The following is a 21,419-nucleotide window of genomic DNA, read 5'->3' on the forward strand; positions in this document are numbered from 1 at the left end:
TTGCGACCGAAATCCTGTGAACAACAAATACATGGACAGACGGACGGACGGACACCAAGTGATAGATCGACTCAGGAGGTGATTCTGAGTCGATCGGTATATATTTTATGGGGTCTAAAATCAATATTTCTGGTAGGCACATTTTTTGACCGATCAAACTTATTTTATCCTGACCACTATGTGGTTTAGGGTATAATAATGAACAATTTTGTGAGAAGTACGAATTTAGTAAAACATATGCGTATAATTTTTTCCCCGTTTTAGTTCATTTAATTAACGTACGCAAAAAATTATTAGAGTAAAGGAAACTTTCTCCAAACATATAAATTCCATGAACTATAATAAAGTTAAATTGGCTTTAGTGAAATAGAGGGTTCACTTTTTTGAGTGTACTAGCTTTGTCCGGTCCGCGTGGGTAGGCTTGTGCTAACTACTAACCTATCCTAACTACTTGTGTATTTTGTGCCCAAATAATTGTGTCATTCCAAAGTTAATTAATTCATTTGTTAATTCATAATAGTATTCTGAGGGATACAGGACCCAAAATCTATGACAGTGTCCTTCAGATTTTGCAATCAATTTCAAGAATGTTGCACCTTTTTTTTCCCAACCGAAATAGCAATAACCAACCATGCCACGATGGCCCCCTCCAATTATGCTAATTAAAGCCTCCAATTTCATGCACAAGTAGCGCATTTCTTTTTACTAGCCCTGTTATATACTATGTCCATATATAAACGAATTATTACAATGTTTTACAAACAAAATGACAAATTTATGGTGTCACCAGGTAAGTGCTGATGTAAGAACTTTTGAGTGAATAAAATACACATCGATAATCCTAAGCATTAAATGTTGTAAAGGTCAAATCCAAATGCTATAAATTGCAAAATTCCTCATCTATTTCGCAAGTATTAATACGAAACGTTTCAAATGCGAACATAGTGAAACAAACTTTAATAATGACACTGATCAGAAAGTCTGCAATAAATCTACTAGTGTTCCGGCTTATCGCATTGGCATCTAATGTGAATTTTGTAAACTCTGAAAATGAGGCAAATCGAAGACAACTTGAAATAATCGAAACCTCTATGGATTCTCAAATTGATCCTTGTGAAGATTTCTATCAATACAGTTGTGCCAAGTGGAATAACAGGAATATGTTTTATATCGTAAAAGATCAAGCAAACAAGGATTTAGACGATTACATAAAAGTCATAGACTTGGAGAATAAACCTGCATTTGTGAATATGGCTTATGATTTTTTTCAGTCCTGTGTGAATATTGAAAATATCTCAATATGGCAATATTTAGTTTGGCTAGAGGAAAATGAGAATTTAAATTTGACCACCCAACTCAGTGATCTATACAAAATCGAAGATATGGACTGGATACGTTTATTGGCTGTTATGCACAAATATGATTTCGGAGGATTTATTTTCGACACTGCTATAATCGAAAAGGGGGAATCCCCAAGTGAAGTTAACATTAATTTGAGTAGACCGAAAAAGCGTTTACGACCGCTTTCTACCAGGCAAATGGAAGATATTGCATCAAGCATTGATAATGACATTGAAGAGGGTGAATTCAATTTATTTTGGGTATATACCCGAACATTTGAATCTATGCTGCAAGAACTTTTAGTGATGGCCCATGATGATACTGATGAAAAGAACGTTGAAGATATTGATATTGACAATATCAATCTACCATGGCTAAGACAATACTTGGAAACTGTTATGGGAGATATACCCGCAACAACTAAAGTGAAAATCAATGTGGAAGACCTTTCCTATTTCAGACGTTTGGAAGCTCTGGTGAATCTCTATGACAATCGCTTCATTGGAAAATATTTATTACTAAAATTCATATGGTACATGATCGGGCAAACTGACGACTTCTCTGAAAAGTTTGGTTGCATGGAATCTACACGAAATCAACTTCCATTTGCCATGCACTGGGTTTATGAGCAAATGCGAACGGATATTAATGAAGACATGTGGGATACCCATCAAATGTTTCACACCATCAAAATGCAAATGAAAAAGGAGTTATTAAGAAATAAAAATCTTCTCAATGATACCACGTTGATACATCTTCTGTATAAACTTGATAATTTGCAATTAAAAGTGGCAAACTTGCCCCGAGAGAATACCATCGAGATATTGGAAAATTTCTATTCAAAGTTAGATATCGATATATATGATTTTTATGGAAATCATTTGAAATTGCTTGCTTTCAATAGAAAGCGGAAAGATTTAGGCCTTTCCCAAGGAGCCCGTACTGAAGCAAGCCGATTTTTTCAACCAAACACAAAACCAGAGTTGGAAAATTATACACCCAATTTTTTAGACGAATCGCATGTAGTTTATATACCCAATTCAGTGCTACAGAGTCCCATGTATAATAACAGCTTCCACGATGTTTTCAAATACAGCAACCTAGGAGTTACTCTGGCACATGAAATACTCCATGCTTTTGATTTTGGCATCTTCCATAGAGGTATTGATGGTAAAATCATTGATACTCATCAGGAGGCAATGATAACAAATCCGAAATTTAATGAAAGCTTCCAGTGTATGCACTCACAATATAAAAATGCAAAAGATGATAGAATTGCTGATATCCGTGGTTTACATTATGCTTACGAAGCTCTTGCCAAAAAGTTGCAATTAAATGGCACTGAAGATTTCACATTCGAGCAGCAAGGGATTTTTATGTCACTGGACAAAATATTCTATTTGAATTTTGCTCTATCCTATTGTGATAGTTCACCTAAAAGTGGTGACAAATATCACGGTACAGTTCAGGATCGTGTTAATGATTCCGTTTATTATTCTTCGAAGTTCAATGAAGCTTTCAATTGTACAAAGGAGCATAAATTTTGCCATTTGTGGATTTGATATATCACTAGGTTTCTTGTGACAAAATTAAAGTTATATGAATTGTGTGTTAATTAAAAGGGGAGCAGCAATCATTATTTAATAAAATTTCTTCTAAAAAAAAAACACTGTTGCCTTCTTTGTTAGGATTAACAACAAGCTTGGAAGAAACAAGTTTATACGGACTTCACTTCGGCCGGGCCGAATCTTAAATACCCGAATCTTAATTACTCCTCGCACGTTATTTGAAAATAAGTATGTACATAGAATTTCAGTTGGATTTGATGACAGATACTCTGCTAAGCATACATATATACACTCAGAGAAGGAATATGATCACCTCAACCATGTTTCGAGAGCAAAATATTATTTTTTGACCGAGAACATGTAACATGTTTACGGCACCCATGTTATTTTCTCAAAAAGAATATGTCTGACTTCGGCAACCATGTATATGTTTGCCGAGAAAACGACATTTTTGCGACAAAAATGCTCCATGGTCACCGTCCAAAAATAACATTTTGCCCTCGAAACATGGTTGAGATGATTATATAGATGCGTGTACCAACGTAGAAATCGGCAGACTTAACACATGGGAGCAATACCAAAACATGGACCGATACACAACATTTTCGACTCACCTATTCGTGGTCCTAAAATACCTCTAGATTTTCAATTTCAGACAAATCAGATAAAAACTATGGTTTCTAGAGGCCCAAGAAGTAAAATCGGGAGATCGGTCTACAAGGGACTATTCCAAAACATGGACCGATATACACCATATTCGGCACACCTATTAACGGTGCTATAATATTTCTACACAGAAAAAAAAATATCACCAAAATATTTCCAATTAAAAAGTTAATTGAAGTTGAAAATTTTTTCAATTAATAAATTAATTGATACAATTAACTTTTTAATCATGATAGAAACACTAAGTTAATTATGTCAATGATTGAAAATTTTAAAATTTGTAATTAAAAAATTAATTGATACAATTAACTTTTTAATCTAATTCGGAAGACTAATTAAAAATGTATTTCAAACAATCATTTGTTAATCCAAATAAAAACTCTAAGCCAATTCAGAAAGTAATTAAAAATAGTTACCTTTTTATACCCTTCACCACTACTGTGGTACAGGGTATAATAAGTTTGTGCATTTGTATGTAACGCCAAGAAGGAGTAATCATAGACCAACCTTTTAGTATACGGATCGGCTTAGAATTAAATTCTGATTCGATTTAGCGATGTCCGTCTGTCTGTCTGTCCCTCTGTCTGTCTGTCTGTTGTCTGTAGAGCTCGCAGTTTTAGCCCGATTGTCCTAAAATTTGGTAGAGGGTCCTGTTTCGGCTCAAAGATGATCCCTATCGATTTTGGAAAAAATCGGTTCAGATTTAGATATAGCTGCCATATATATTTTTCACCGATCTAGTCATAATTGACGTGTATATCAACCGATCTTCTTCAAATTCCGTACATCCGAATATTTTATGAGTCTCGAAAAGCTTACAAAATATCAGCAAAATCGGTTCAGATTTAGATATAGCTCCCATATATAGCTTTCGCCCGATTTACACTCATTTGCCCACAGAGGCCAATTTTTTGCTCCGATGTATTTGAAATTTTGCATAGGGAATAGACTTAGCATTGTAGCTATGCGTGCCAAATTTGGTTGAAATCGGTTCAGATTTAGATATATGTCCCATATATAGATTTCGCCCGATTTACACTCATATGACCACAGAGGCCAGTTTTTAACTCCGATTTAGTTGAAATTTTGCACAGGGAGTAGAATTAGCATTGTAGCTATACGTGCCAAATTTGGTTGAAATCGGTTCAGATTTAGATATAGCTCCCATATATATGTTTTTCTGATTTCGACAAAAATGGTCAAAATACCAACATTTTCCTTGTAAAATCGCCACTGCTTAGTCGAAAATTTGTAAAAATGACTCTAATTTTCCTAAACTTCTAATACATATATATCGAGCGATAAATAATAAATAAACTTTTTCGAAGTTTCCTTAAAATTGCTTCAGATTTAAACGTTTCCCATATTTTTTTACTAACATTGTGTTCCACCCTAGTGCATTAGCCGACTTAAATTTTGAGTCTATAGATTTTGTAGAAGTCTATCAAATTCTTCCAGATCGAGTGATATTTAAATGTATGTATTTGGGACAAACATTTATATATAGCCCCCAACACATTTGACGGATGTGATATGGTATCGAAAATTTAGATCAACAAAGTGGTGCAGGGTATAATATAGTCGGCCCCGCCCGACTTTAGACTTTCCTTACTGGTTTAATTAATAAATTAATTGAGTTTTGCAATCAACATCAATTAAATTTTTAATTGAATCAATTAAAAAATTAATTGAAATTTGCTGAAAAAATCAATTAATTTTTTAATCAAGAATTTTTTCTATGCCCAATTAAAACTGTGATTGATACTATCATTTTCGTGATTGAAGACATTTCAATTAAAAAATTAATTTGATCAAGTAATTTGGTGATTGAATCAGAAAAATTTTTTTTTGTGTGTTGTTTTCCAATTTTAGGTAAATTGAATAAAAACTACGGTTTCTAGAAGCCCAAGACCCCAAATCGGGGGATCGGTTTATATGGTAGCTATATCAAAACTTAGACCGATGTAGCCCATCTTCGAACATGGTATGTGTGCAGACAATAGACGAATCTATGCCAAATTTCAAGACGATAGCGCAATTACTGCAAGACAGTAGCGTGATTACAACAGACAAACAGCCAGACGAACATGCTTTTATCGTCTTAAAATTTCTCCCTGATCAAAAATATATATAAACCAGTAAGTAAAGTAGAAAGTCGAAACCATTACAGAATTAGTAATCATAAGGATTTGTGGGGTAACATATAGGTCTGGGAGATAAACCGCAGTTGCATATTTAAGAAAATTAAGGGTACAAGTCTATGGGTGCTTTGTGTTAATGTGACTATTGCTCATTCTCAATGTTGCCAGGGAAAATGTTCGAGTTACCGTACAAGGACAAAAAAAGTTCCCTACTTTCTCATACATTCCCAAACAATTTTCCCTGCTATATTTTTCGTTACATTTAAAAAATTGTACAAAACAAACATGGTTCTAAGTACTTTATTATCTTAAAACATGAATATGCAACGTATATAACTTAGAATATAAATTTGTATTACCACCACCGTTGCCAAGGTTGGTAGAATTCTACCCAAATTAGTAATCTTTGTTGTTAAATCTCTATAAAAATAAAATTTTGGAAAAAGTTTCTATAAACAAATTTTTGTGAGAAATTTTTCTATAGAAATAAAATTTTGAGAATAATTTCTATAGAAATAAAATTTTGAGAAAATTTTTTATAGAAATAATATTTTGAAAAAATTTCCTATAGAAATACAATTTTGACAAAATGTTCTATAGAAATAAAATGTTGACAAAATTTTCTACAGGAATAAAGTTTGCCGGCTTCTAATTTCCTCCTCTAGAGCCACCAAAATGTAAAAATTATTACAAATTGTGTTGAGTGAAAATGTCCTACATTGTGGCCCTACGTCCCTACAAGACGCTAAATATTAGAAAAACCCTACATATAAGGAATTCCCCCTACTTCTAGCAACACTGGCTGTGTTGATATTGCGCCTACATGCAGAGAAGAAAAATGATTGTCACAATCATATTCGAAGAGCAAAATAATATGATAGGAGCTATTTTTGCGGCGACCATGTAACATTTTTACCTGCAACCATGTTGGCTCATTGAACATGGTTCTAAGAAAAATGTAATTGTCCTCATCTAAAATGTTATTATATTGATAAAAAGAATTTTGTTTGAACGAAAAGACAATGGGCACGATCTAAAATGTTATGGTATTCATTAAAAATGTTTTTCTCCTAGTTAAAAGAACATATTCACAAGCTAAAATGTTTTGATCTTTATGAAAAAACTTTTTTCATCGTCGAAAAAAGGACGCCACTTGAGAAAAGAAAACACAAAATTAACTTTATTTGTTTGTTTTTATTTATTAATAAACTAATTCATTGTTTATTTTTATTTATAATGACGTTCAAGCAAACATCATATATTTTTACACACTCTATTTTATTTCAATTTCAACAATAATTAATTATTCCATATTTACATCGTGCCCATCAAATGTACAAACGCAGACAACATGTTACTGCAAATAAAAATAAATTATACCATATAGCAAAATGCAGAACAAAAAACAGGTACATTTTTTCAATTACACTTTCCTTTTTTGTGTTCACATAAAACCACGTGTCACTTCTGAATAAATAAATTAACACAAAACACAGTAAATCCGTATTCTCCGTCCATTCCAAGAAACAATCAACACACGACTGACGCGCAAAATGAAAATCATGTGTACCTGCTCAATGTTTTTATAAAATTCTTTTCGCTGCAAACATGTTAAAAAATTAAATCGTCACGAAAAAATGTAAATGGTCTTTATGGCCATGTAATGGTTCTAGACATGTCTATACTTAACCTTTAAAAATACTTTTTTCCCTGTAAAAAAGTAATAAAAATTGAATGGTTAGGTACATGATTTTCCCAACCATTTAATGGTCTCAAATTCTATCATTTAAATGATAGAACATGTTTGCGGTATTTGAGAACCATTCAAATGCTTATTGCCACCATACATTTTTCTCCGCTCGAAAATTATTTTTACAAAGACAAAATACATGGTTTTTGCGACAATTGCATACTCTAGATAAGCAATAAATGGATGCGGCAACCATATCCAAACATGTTTTTTCTGTGCGTGTACGGAGTTAGTATGCCACTAATATTGAGCCCATTATTAAAAAAGAAAAAATCGTTAAATTAGTGTGGGTAATAAATACAAATTTGTAAAAATCGAGCTATATTCTTATGTAAGAGCTACAAGTACGTATAAGTACGATCGGCTGGTACATCAAAATATGAAATTTGAGTAACATTGGTTAATAAATAAGAGTAGTATGGCCAAATTTGGGAACCAATTTGCATAATATTTTGCGGGTTTGATTAATACCACAAAAGGTTACCTTGTGCAAGATTTGAGTAAGATCAGTTAAGAAATGAGGCCTATATGGTCAAACATAAGGTTATAAGGGCGAATTTTCAAAATCGGGCGATACATATATGGGAGCTATATCTAAATTTGAACCGATTTCGATGAAATTTTGCACATATAGTTAGTACTATAGAGGACTGGATCTAGCCAACTTTTAGTAAGATCGGTTAATAAATAAGGGTTCTATGGCCAAATTTGGGAAAATCGGGCTATACATATATATGGGAGCTATATCTAAATCTGAACCGATTTCGATGATTTTTTGCACATACAGTTAGTGCTATAGAAGATTATATATAGCCAACTTTGAGTAAGATCGGTTGATAAATAAAGGTTTTGTGGCCAAATTTGGGAAAATCGGGCGATACATATATATGAGAGCTATATCTAAATCTGAACCGATTTGGATTAAATTTTACAGACTTGAAGGGCGATGAAAAAGATTACTATGTGCAAAATTTGGTGACGATCCGTTTGAAAAAACGCGCAACGTGACCCCATTTGTCGAAATCGGGAGATACATATATATGGGAGCTATATCTAAATTTGATCCGATTTCTTCCAAATTCAATAGCGTTCGTCCTTGTGCCCAAAAAACACCCTGTACCAAATTTCATCAAAATCGGTTAATAATTGCGACCGGAATCCTGTGAACAACAAATACATGGACAGACGGACGGACGGACGGACACCAAGCGCTAGATCGACTCAGGAGGTGTTTCTGAGTCGATCGGTATATATTTTATGGGGTCTAAATCAATATTTCTGGTAGGCACATTTTTTGGCCGATCAAACTTATTATACCCTGACCACTATGTGGTTTAGGGTATAATTATATAATATTATTGTGTTACAAACGGAATGACAAACTTATTATACCACCAACACCATTCTATGGTGATGGCTATAAAAATATAGTGCAACGGGTTCGACAAGTATATATGGCCGAATACACTGTGACGCAAACATAAACTTTTTGTCCACAAACAAAAAATCAAATATACCAGTCGAAAGTACTCGATGAGAGGAGAGAAGTAATTTCTGGATTTTGCCAGATTGGTTGCCGTTTGACTTGTATGAGCCTCTAAAATTTTGTCTCCAAATTCGATTTTGAGCATTATTTGCAATTTTCGTATGGCCATAGCTCGAAAAATGTTGTGAATTCATTTTTGTGGTATTTAGCAAAGTTGTAGCTCTTGACTCGGCCAACCAAAGTGCTGCATTTATTAAGTCGGAATTTTCATCTTCATGCTCAAAAACGCAAAAATGTCGTTAAAATTATCACTTTTATTACCGACTTTTTCTTTTATTCGACTACAGCTCCTGAACTTTTCAACATTTTACAAAGCCGTCGAGGGAAGAAATGTAGCCTATAAAATTATGAACAACTGTGTAGTACATGCCAAATTCATATGACAACTCCTTGATACGAGGGAGCCACCGTGGTGCAATGGTTAGCATACCCGCCTTGCATATACAAGGTCGTGGGTTCGATTCCTGCTTCGACCGAACACCAAAAAGTTTTTCAGCGGTGGATTATTCCACCTCAGTAATGCTGGTGACATTTCTGAGGGTTTCAAAGCTTCTCTAAGTGGTTTCACTGCAATGTGGAACGCCGTTCGGACTCGGCTATAAAAAGGAGGTCCCTTGTCATTGAGCTTAACATGGAATCGGGCAGCACTCAGTGATAAGAGAAAAGTTCACCAATGTGATATCACAATGGACTGAATAGTCTAAGTGAGCCTGATACATCGGGCTGCCACCTAACCTAACCTAACCTTGGGTCCCGAATTTAGTTACATATATGATACAACAATCCCCCATTCTTAAACGTTACAATAATAAAAACAAGTACGTAAAGTCTAAAGTCGGGCGGGGCCGACTTTAGACTTTAGACTGGAAGCTATATAAAGGAGACAATTTTTGTTACTTCTAAAATATCTCTAGAATTAAAATTTAAATCGGCTAACGCTATCCAGTTAATTGGAGGAAACTTCCATTGAAAATGGGTCTAAAATGTGTAACAGTCTACCATAACATATTTCCCCAACTCTGGTGTACGTATATATGGGAGCTATATACAATCTGAACCGATTTTGACTAAATTTGACATGCATAGTTAGAATAATAATTCTGCTATATATGCAAAATTTTACGTAAATGGGAGTATAACTTTGGTCCCCCTGGTCATATGAGTGCAAATCGGACGGGAGATATATATGGGAGCCATATCTAAATCTGAACCGATTTCAACCAAATTTGGCACAATTACCGGTACTACTAAACGTACTCCTTGCGCGAAATTTGAAGCAAATCACGGCAAAACCCTGGATTTTGAGTAAGTTCAAATCGGACGAATGATATATATGGGAGCTATATCTAAATCTGAATCAATTTTAACCATAGTTGGCACATACAATAGTATCGTTAAAAGTACCGCTTGTGCAAAATTTGAAGTAAGTTAGGGCAAAACTCTGGCTTTTGAGACCATATAAGTCCAAATCGGGCGAAAGATATATATGTGAGCTATATCTAAATCTGAACCGATTTTAACAAAATTTGACACACTTAACGATACTATTAAACGTACCCTTTGTGCAAAATTTGAAGCAAATCACGGCAAAATTCTGGCTTTTGTGGCCATATAAGTTCAAATCGGACGAAAGATATATATGGGAGCTATATCTAAATTTGAACCGATTTCAGTCAAATTTACAAGCATTGGTAGAATGTTAATACTACCCTCTGTGCAAAATTTCACGAAGATCGGTAGTAAACTTTGGCCTCTGTGGTCATATAAGTCTAAATCGGACGAAAGATATATATGGGAGCTATATAAAAATCTGAATCGATTTGGCTGATATTTTGCAAGATTTTCGAGATTCATAAAATATTTGGATGTACGATATTTCACGAAAATCGGTTGATAAACACGCTAACTATGACCAAATCGGGGATAAATATATATGACAGCTATATCTAAATCTGAACCGATTTTTCCAAAACCAATAGCGATTGTCTCTACCCCTAGAAACGGCCCTATGCAAAATTTGAGGACGATCGGACTTCAATTGCGAGCTGTACTTTGTGCACAAAATTACATATACAGACAGACGGACGGACAGCCAGACAGACAGACGGACATCGCTAAATCGACTCAGAATTTAATTCTAAGCCGATCGGTATACTAAAAGATGGGTCTATGACCACTATTTCTTGGCGTTACATACAAATGCACAAACTTATTATGCCCTGTACCACAGTAGTGGTGAAGGGTATAATAAATTGGATTACTAAGTGAAAATTTTATTAATTTTTTCCAAAAACAAAAAAATTCTACTGAGCCACAACATTTTTTAAAAGGGGGTGTGACACCGCCATATTCCACCTTGGATGTAATTCATACTGTACGATCAACATATATACCAGTCCCAAGTTTGAATGGGCGGCGTCACACCCAATCATAACCAAGTATAGCCAAGGATTATTACCAGATTAACAGCACAACATTGCGAAGGTTTCATGACAATCGGTCCGTTACTATGGCTGCTAGAGCTATTTTTAATAGTGGGAGTGGTACCCCCCACTCCCACAAAAGATGTGTAGCCTATGTCAGTCAGTGATAACGTAGCATTATAATAGTGAAAGAATTTTTAAAATCGGATAAGTAGTTTAATTAATCGCCACTTGTTGCGTTTTTGCCCCACTGTGCTCCGTTCGGACACGACTATAAAAAGGAGGTCCCTTGTCATTGAGCTTAACAAGCTCCTCCTCCTTTTTATAGCCGAGTCCGAACGGCGTTCCACATTGCAGTGAAACCACTTAGAGAAGCTTTGAAACCATCAGAAATGTCACCAGCATTACTGAGGTGGGATAGTTCACCGCTGAAAAACTGTTTGGTGTTTGGTCGAAGCAGGAATCAAACCCACGACCTTGTGTGTGCAAAGCGGGCATACTAACTATTGCACCAGGGCGGGCATGCTAACCATTGCACCACGGGCTGCCACCTAACCTAACCTAAACTTCATTCATCAATACAAAAGTGTATGTCAAATATGTCGCAAATTTTGGCAGACCATCTCTGTGTAGAAGGCCTTTGTAAGGCTTAGTTACGATACCCTGCAATTAGCATGTCATTGAATTACAAAATTTATTGAAATTAACAATTAACCTCAAAGAATTGCGACTAGATTCAAACACCACTGTCTTGTAAGTTGACACTTGAGGTTTGCATGCCTTAATAATTATCACTTGTAGTGTCAATGTCACTCATGCGCTAATTGCCAATTTCAATCATAAATTTACAACATCAAAGGATGTACGTGGTATAGACCAACAAAATTCTGTATTAACTTACATTCAAAACTTACAAGTGGTTTCGCAACTACAAAGACTATCCAACCACCCCCCCCCCTCGTTGCGTGCGGCGGTCGTTAAGAACAATAAATTGATTACAATTTCTCTAACCGTTGGGAAAAGTGGTTGGATGATAGTAAATAAGGACAATTACAACATTACCTATATCAAATTAAGCCGTTGACTTTCTCCGCCACCCACCCCATAGGGAATTACCCAGGCATTTTGACAAAATCAAGTGACATATGTATACCATTACAAAAGTCTATGAATTTGTGGCTTTGTCTAGAGGTTAAATGTGAAAAGTTTCACAAACTCTGTGATCTACATTCCCCATGCTTTAATGCACAATGGGTACGATTTGCTTTTGTAGAGAACATTTTATTCCAACAACTCAAATGTCAAAATTAAAAACAAGAAAACTGAAAAGAGGCGAACAGTTTTTTTGATTTCCCGAAACTGGAAAATTTACCCCACTCTAGTCCAATAAAAATTCTGGAAAGGATGATAGATAGCCATCATTGAAGCAGTAATGATTGTTCCAAAAATGACAATATGCTTGCTCCAATGCAATGACTTTATTGCTGAACTTTATTGGAGGCTCTATCGATTAATACAAAGTACGCCAAGTTTAAAAAGAGAATTTTACAGGAAACAAATTCAAAGTTTTTTTTGGAATTTCTCAAAAACCGTATAAGATAATAAACTTTTTTTCGGTCTTAAAATCATGTTTATTGTAGATTTTTTTTATATGTACGCATTCAAAATAGTGCTAATGGAACATGGCTAAAAATTACTTAGACCACTTTAGACCGAACAAAGCTTTTTGCCCTTTTTGGATAGGAAATTTTTAAAAATGTAGTCACAGGCTATATACAATATTAACCATAACTTTTGATAGAAGTGTCCAATGCAATTCACATCAATCCGAATAGAAAACAAGTATATACGGCCGTAAGTTCGGCCAGGCCGCAGCTTATGTACCCTCCACCATGGATTGCGTAGAAACTTCTACTGAAGACTGTCATCCACAATCGAATTACTTGGGTTGCGGTATCACTTGTCGATGGCAAGGTACCTTAAAACTTCCTAACATAGTCTTCTAAATTGCAAGGTAGTCCATATGTGGTATATATTAAACTAAAAAAGGCAGATTAAATACGTATATAATTAAGTTTGACAAATTTTCTATAGAAATAAAATTTTGATAAAAGTTTCTATAGAAATAAAATTTTGACAAAATTTTCTATTGAAATAACATTTTGACAAAATTTTCTATAGAAATAAAATTTTGACAAAATTGTCTATAGAAATAAAATTTCGACAAAATTTTCTATAGAAATAAAATTTTGACAACATTTTCTATAGAAATACAATTTTATTTGTTGTTTCGATCTCAGCTTTAAAGTCATTGTGTTGACTAAACTATAAAAGTAGCTTAACCAACAGAGGAAAATAATGTTTGTCAAATTTATTTGGGCAAAGCCCTATAGACTGCAAGATGGTTGGATGGACGCACGTTTCGGAATTAAAACAACAAATATGATTACAGTACAAACCAATACCAAAATAAAAAACAAAACACAAATGAAGTAAGAGGAAGCACGTTCAAAATAAACCCAGCCAACTGCACTCAAATTTTGCTTCTCCAAGAGGCTCCGGAGCAGAGATGGTCTGTATCAAACATTTTAAGGTTTGCGACTGTCGCAAAGTTGTAAAAGTCGTAAACGTCACATACACGTCGTAAATGTAGAAAAAGTAGCAAACGTCACAAACTCCAAATACTTCAAACCCTTCAGATAGGCAGCGAATGATATCCAAGATGATGATATATGCGAAGAAGTTTTAATTCTCAGGAATGTTCATAAAATTATTAACGAGTTTAAAAAACTTGAGAATATAGTTATTTCAATTGGAAACTCGAAGCCAAAATTACTATAAACTACTCGATGGTGCAGTAAACGTGACGGTCGGTTCTCGCTCATAGTCAACCTTTCACAAATTACTGCAGAAACTGGAAAGAAGGAAAACTATTTAAGTCTTATATAAGTGAATTCCTGTTTAGAGAAAATTTTATAAAATCACTTTTTGGCTTATTAGAGCCAATTGCCATACTAATTAAAAATTTTCAAAATTGTAGCTAGGCATTCGTTGATGCAGCAAAAGCTTGGACCACGAAAACCAAGAATAGTTCAATGTTGTGAATGAGAGATGTAAATCTAGTAGTGAATAAGTACAATATAAAACATTTTTTGCATACCTTTTATCGGGGAGCTTAACTATATTAAAGTAAAAAATATTCACAATTTCTTTGATTCCAAATTAGGTTTTCTACACTAGGTTTACGACTTTTGCGACATACGTATTATACCGTCGTAAACGTATGTCGCAAAAGTCACAGTTTGCGACAGGCCAACCCTGCTCCGGAGATCAAATCGGGGGATCGGTTTATATGGGAGCTATATATAATTATGGACCGATATAGACCAATTCGTGCATGGTTGTTAGAGACCATATACTAACACCATGTACCAAATTTAAACCGGATCGGATGAATTATGCTCCTCCAAGAGGCTCCGGAGGTCAAATCTGGGGATCGGTTTATATGGGAGCTATATATAATTATGGACCGATATGGACCAATTTTGGCATGGTTATTAGAGACAATATACTAACACTACGTACCACATTTCAATCGGATCGGATGACTTTTGCTCCTCTAAGAAGCTCCGGAGGATCTGGGGATCGGTTTATATGGGGGCTATATATAATTATGGGCCTATGTGGACCAATTTTTACATGGTCATTAGAGAACATATACCAACACCATGTACCAAATTTCAGCCAGATCGGATGAAATTTGCTTCTCTTAGAGGCTCCGCAAGTCAAATCGGGGGATCGGTTTATATGGGAGCTATATATAATTATGGACCGATGGGAACCAATTTTTGCATGGTTGTTAGAGATAATATACTAATACCGTGTACCTAATTTCAGCCGGATCGGATGAAATTTGCTGCTCGTAGAGGATCCGCAAACCAAATCTGGGGATAGGTTTATATGGGGGCTATATATAATTATGGACCGATATCAAACAATTTTTCATGGTTGTTAGAGACCATATAGTAACACCACGTACCAAATTTCAACCGGATCGGATGAAATTTGCTCTCTTAGAGGATCCGCAAACCAAATCTGGGGATCGGTTTATATGGGGGCTATATATAATTATGGACCGATATGAACCAATTTTTGCATGGTTGTTAGAGACCATATAGTAACACCACGTACCAAATTTCAACCGGATCGGATGAATTTTGCTCCTCTAAGAGGCTCCGGTGGTCAAATCTGGGGATCAGTTTATATGGGGGAAATATATAATTATGGACCGATATGGACCGATTTTTGCATGGTTGTTAAAGACCATATACTTACACCATGTACCAAATTTAAGCCAGATCGGATGAAATATGCTACACGTATAGGCTCCGCAAACCAATTCTGGGGCTCCGTTTATATTATACGTAAAAGTGAACCGTTATGGCCCATTTGCAATACCATCCGACCTACATCAATAGCAACTACTTGTGCCAAGATTCAAGTCGATAGCTTGTTTCGTTCGGAAGTTAGCGTGATTTCAACAGACGGACGGACGGACATGCGTAGATCGACTCAGAATTTCACCACGACCCAGAATATATATACTCTATGGGTTCTTAGAGCAATATTTCGATGTGTTACAAACGGAATGACAAAGTTAATATACCCCCCATCCTATGGTGGAGGGTATAAAAAGTAACATTTGAAAAATTTATGAAATCGAATATTTACTCTTACATTGTTTGTATTTATTACACTAACGGCCATTTTCATGTAGCTCCGTTAGGCTTTAACTGCCAGTTAACAGAAAGAAAAATGGAAATATCTTTTCTCCGGTTAACTTTAACTGAAAAATTTTCAACAGTTAAGTTTCTAACTGGCATTTGGAATATATACGCAAAGTGACAGATATGTAGATATCACGGTTTAAAAGTTCGTTAGCTAACGTAGCACTAACGGAGCTTCATGAAAATGGGGGTAAAAGTGATGAAAACTATTGTTAATAAATTTTGTGTAGGTAAGAAATATATGAGGGATATGAGGATAATATATATTGATCTATATTTATTGCTTTCTTTGGAAATAAATTTTTGACAAAATGTTCTATATAAATAAAATTTTTACACCATTTTCTATAGAAATACAATTTTGACAAAATGTTCTATATAAATATATTTTGACAAAATTTTCTATGAAATAAAATTTTGACAAAATTTTCTATAGATATAAAATTTTGACAAATTTTCTATAGCAATAAAATCTTGACAAAATTTCCTATAGAAATAAAATTTTGACAAAATTTTCTATAGAAATAAAATTTTGACAAAATTTTCTATAGAAATAAAATTTTGACAAAATTTTCTATAGAAATAAAATTTTAACAAAATTTTCTATAGAAATAAAATTTTGACAAAATTTTCGATAGAAATAAAATTTTGACAAAATTTTCTATAGAAATAAATTTTTTTATAGAAATAAAATTTTGACGAAAGCTATACCGATTTGACTGATATTCTGTAAAAATAAGCGGAACTCACAAAACATTTGAATATACGAAATTTAAAGAAGATCGGTTGATAAATACGTCATTTATAACAAGATCGCTTATAAATATATATGACAGCTAAAGCTAAATCTGAATCGTTTTTTTTTTTCAAAATCAATTGGGATTGTCTTTGGGCCCAAGAAGAACATGTGTCAAATTTGAAGACAATCCGACTACAATTTCGAGCTGGTCTTTGCACATAAAAATACATCAACAGACAGACAGAATGACATCGCTAAATCGACTCAGAATTTAATGATAAAATGATGATGGGTGTAGGACGGCTCCTTCTGGGCGTTACATACAAATGCACGAACTTATTATACCCTGTACCACAGTGGTGGTGAAGGGTATAAAAAAGAAAACCCAGTTTTTGGAAGCGTAGAGAAACGGTCTATTATGCCCATCCAATGTTGATGTCACTTTTTAACTACACTCAAAAAAAGTGAACCCTCTGTTTCACTAAAGCCAATTTAACTTTATTTTCGTTCATGGAATTATTGTATTTGGAAAACATTTCCTTTTCTCTAATAATTTTTTGTGTACGTTAGTTAAATGAACAAAAAAATGCGGGAAAAAAATTATACACAAATGAAGCATAAAGATTTATAGTTCATTATTTCTTTAAATTTGTCATTATATAGAATCCCATTGTGCATCGTCAATAACAATGCTGCTATTAGAAATTATGAAGCGTGGCACGAAACTTTCCATGACAAAGTTAATTATAATTTCTTGCTAATCAGGTAATTTTGTGCAAACAAAGCCCTTTTTGTCTGTGTGTGTGTGTGAGTTTGAGTGTACCATATACTAATTACCAAAAGTCAAAGTTATGTTGTTGGTCTACCACATGCACATGGGTTACAAGTTCAAATCCATCTATTAATTAACTGGGGATGGAAAAACATTCCATTTAATGATGGTGTTGTTGACTCAAATGGCCAATTAATATTCATGGAGTTCATGTGGCACCATGAAATTAAGTTGCTGTCAATCGAATCGAATATTAAGAGAAATTATTAAAATGGTATCATCCAACCAAAAGGACACGACAATTTTGTAAATCTCGATATGAGTAGAAGGTAACATTTCCAGATCATTTCGACAAGATGCGTCTAGAATTTAATTAGGTATCTCTTATTGTTCATGAAATTTTCTTCAACTTCATTTTTATTTCATGAGATCTTAATAAAAATTTTAATGTCTACGCAATTTAAATATAATTCCAAGTTAATATTATGATGCCTTTTATGTTATGAAACCAATTATCTTGAAGTCTAACAATAATTCCCAATGATAAAAATAAACAAGTAAGAAAAGTCTAAAGTCGGACGGGGCCGTACCCTGCACCACTATGTAAATCCACATTTTCGATACTATATCAAATCCGTCAAGGGTGTTGGGTGCTATATATGAAATTTTTTTGTCCCATATAAAGGGTGATTCTTTTGAGGTTAGGATTTTCATGCATTAGTATTTGACAGATCACGTGGGATTTCAGACATGGTGTCAAAGAGAAAGATGCTCAGTATGCTTTGACATTTCATCATGAATAGACTTACGATCTGCCACAACGTCGAATTTTCAGTGAATGGGCCCTAGAAAAGTTGGCAGAAAATCCGCTTTTTTATCGACAAATTTTGTTCAGCGATGAGGCTCATTTCTGGTTGAATGGCTACGTAAATAAGCAAAATTGCCGCATTTGGAGTGAAGAGCAACCAGAAGCCGTTCAAGAACTGCCCATGCATCCCGAAAAATGCACTGTTTGGTGTGGTTTGTACGCTGGTGGAATCATTGGACCGTATTTTTTCAAAGATGCTGTTGGACGCAACGTTACGGTGAATGGCGATCGCTATCGTTCGATGCTAACAAACTTTTTGTTGCCAAAAATGGAAGAACTGAACTTGGTTGACATGTGGTTTCAACAAGATGGCGCTACATGCCACACAGCTCGCGATTCTATGGCCATTTTGAGGGAAAACTTCGGAGAACAATTCATCTCAAGAAATGGACCGGTAAGTTGGCCACCAAGATCATGCGATTTGGCGCCTTTAGACTATTTTTTGTGGGGCTACGTCAAGTCTAAAGTCTACAGAAATAAGCCAGCAACTATTCCAGCTTTGACAACAACATTTCCGAAGAAATTCGGGCTATTCCGGCCGAAATGCTCGAAAAAGTTGCCCAAAATTGGACTTTCCGAATGGACCACCTAAGACGCAGCCGCGGTCAACATTTAAATGAAATTATCTTCAAAAAGTAAATGTCATGGACCAATCTAACGTTTCAAATAAAGAACCGATGAGATTTTGCAAATTTTATGCGTTTTTTTTTTTTTAAGTTATCAAGCTCTTAACAAATCACCCTTTATATACATTTAAATCAGACTCGATGTGGACATAATTTGTTCGACTTCTAAAAAATTTATGTAGGCTAATGCCCTGGGGCGGAACACAATGTTAGTAAAAAATATGGGAAACATTTAAATCTTAAGAAATTATTACACGCAAAAAAATAATTCTTCCCTCCCAAACGAAATTTTAGACAAACAAAGTTCGTTTCTAATTTGCTTTTCCCTGTAAGGAAGTGTATTTGGAAGAAAATTATATACTTTTTGTGATAAACGTTTATTCTTTTCCAGGATGTAAAAACAATTTCATAAAGACAAACTCAAAAAAAAAGAAACATTGTTTTCTTGCTAATTGCATTTTCCCTCACATCTTTCTCACATCCACGAGGTTTTTTAGTTCTTAACAACTTTTCCTGTAATACCAACAACAATGAAATTATACGATTTTATAAATTTTTAAATTTTTTTTACCTTTCGCCTGGACGGAGAATCGAACCGCGGACCATGCACTTTGTAAGCCAACACGCTAACCACTGAGCTATGTACCTGTTATGGTCATCAATAGATAATTATCCATATAAGTTATATTTATATAGCATAGCTTGCGGCGCCCACGAACCGAATAAACAAAGTTTATTTAACAGAAACAAATATTTAGTTTGGCACCGTGGAGCAGTGGTTGCTACGTTCGACTGGCATGTCAAGGGTTGTGGGTTCGATCCCTGCTTCGACCAAAGTTTTTTTTTTTTGTTTGTTTTTTTTTTTTACATATATTCCAGATATGTTCGGAAGATTCCGAAAAAATGTTCAACATTACATTGTAGTATATTAAATTTTGAACTGTAAAATGTGTCTTATTAAAGACCTAAAGTCAGAAAATAACAGTGTTTGATATAAACTAAATGGACTATGTTGTTGTTTCAAAAATAACTTTTTTATTGAAAAAATAAAAATTTTGTAACAAACGAATTTTTTTGGTGATAAAAGTTTAAAATTTTCGAAGCAATTCAAACAACTCTAACAAAAGAAAAACGTTTTCGGTACACGGTTTCCAAACGTTTTTTTTTTTTCTTTGCGTATAGAGAATTTCGCATAAGTATATTTATGATTTATTGGTAAATATATATATTTTAAGTTAAATAAACTAATAGCCTTCAAAGCTATCAATATAAGAATAATCTTTTAAGCCTTAGTAATTATTACTCCTTTAGAATTGCAGTCTAATGTCATTATTGACTATAAAGCCATGATTAAAGAGAATAATTCTCATAAATAGATTTACAATCTATTGCCTAAACTTCAGCCATTTAATCGCAACAATGGCTATTTTCTACTAACCATAAGGATATTGGTACTTTATATTTTATTTTTGGAGCTTGATCTGGAATAATTGGAACTTCATTAAGAATTTTAATTCGAGCTGAATTAGGACATCCTGGAGCTTTAATTGGTGATGATCAAATTTATAATGTAATTGTTACAGCTCATGCATTTATTATAATTTTCTTTATAGTTATACCTATTATAATTGGAGGATTTGGAAATTGATTAGTTCCTTTAATATTAGGAGCTCCTGATATAGCATTCCCTCGAATAAATAATATAAGTTTTTGATTACTACCTCCTGCTTTAACATTATTGTTAGTAAGCAGTATAGTAGAAAAGGGAGCTGGTACAGGATGAACAGTTTACCCTCCTTTATCATCTAATATTGCTCATGGAGGAGCTTCAGTAGATTTAGCTATTTTTTCTTTACATTTAGCTGGAATTTCTTCTATTTTAGGAGCTGTAAATTTTATTACAACTGTAATTAATATACGAGCTACTGGAATTACATTTGATCGAATACCTTTATTTGTATGATCTGTTGTAATTACTGCATTATTATTACTTTTATCTTTACCAGTATTAGCTGGAGCTATTACTATATTATTAACTGATCGAAATTTAAATACTTCATTCTTTGATCCAGCAGGAGGAGGGGATCCAATTTTATATCAACATTTATTTACATTTTATTTCTAGTATTCCTTGGAGGAATATTAGTTTTATTTATTTATGTTACATCATTAGCATCAAATGAAATATTTTC

At 34.1% G+C, this 21,419-nt stretch overlaps 1 protein-coding gene across 1 annotated transcript; it reads left to right on the top strand.

Moving 5' to 3' along the window:
* The first annotated feature begins 962 nt into the window (after nt 1-962).
* LOC142231130 (neprilysin-1-like) lies at nt 963-20,603 on the top strand. Its single transcript, XM_075301750.1, has 2 exons — nt 963-2,865; nt 20,521-20,603. The coding sequence occupies exons 1-2, from the start codon at nt 963-965 to the stop codon at nt 20,601-20,603; spliced, it is 1,986 nt and encodes a 661-aa protein (XP_075157865.1).
* The last annotated feature ends 816 nt before the right edge of the window (nt 20,604-21,419 follow it).

This window comes from Haematobia irritans, chromosome 3 (assembly GCF_050003625.1).
Source record: "Haematobia irritans isolate KBUSLIRL chromosome 3, ASM5000362v1, whole genome shotgun sequence".
Taxonomy (NCBI): domain Eukaryota; kingdom Metazoa; phylum Arthropoda; class Insecta; order Diptera; family Muscidae; genus Haematobia; species Haematobia irritans.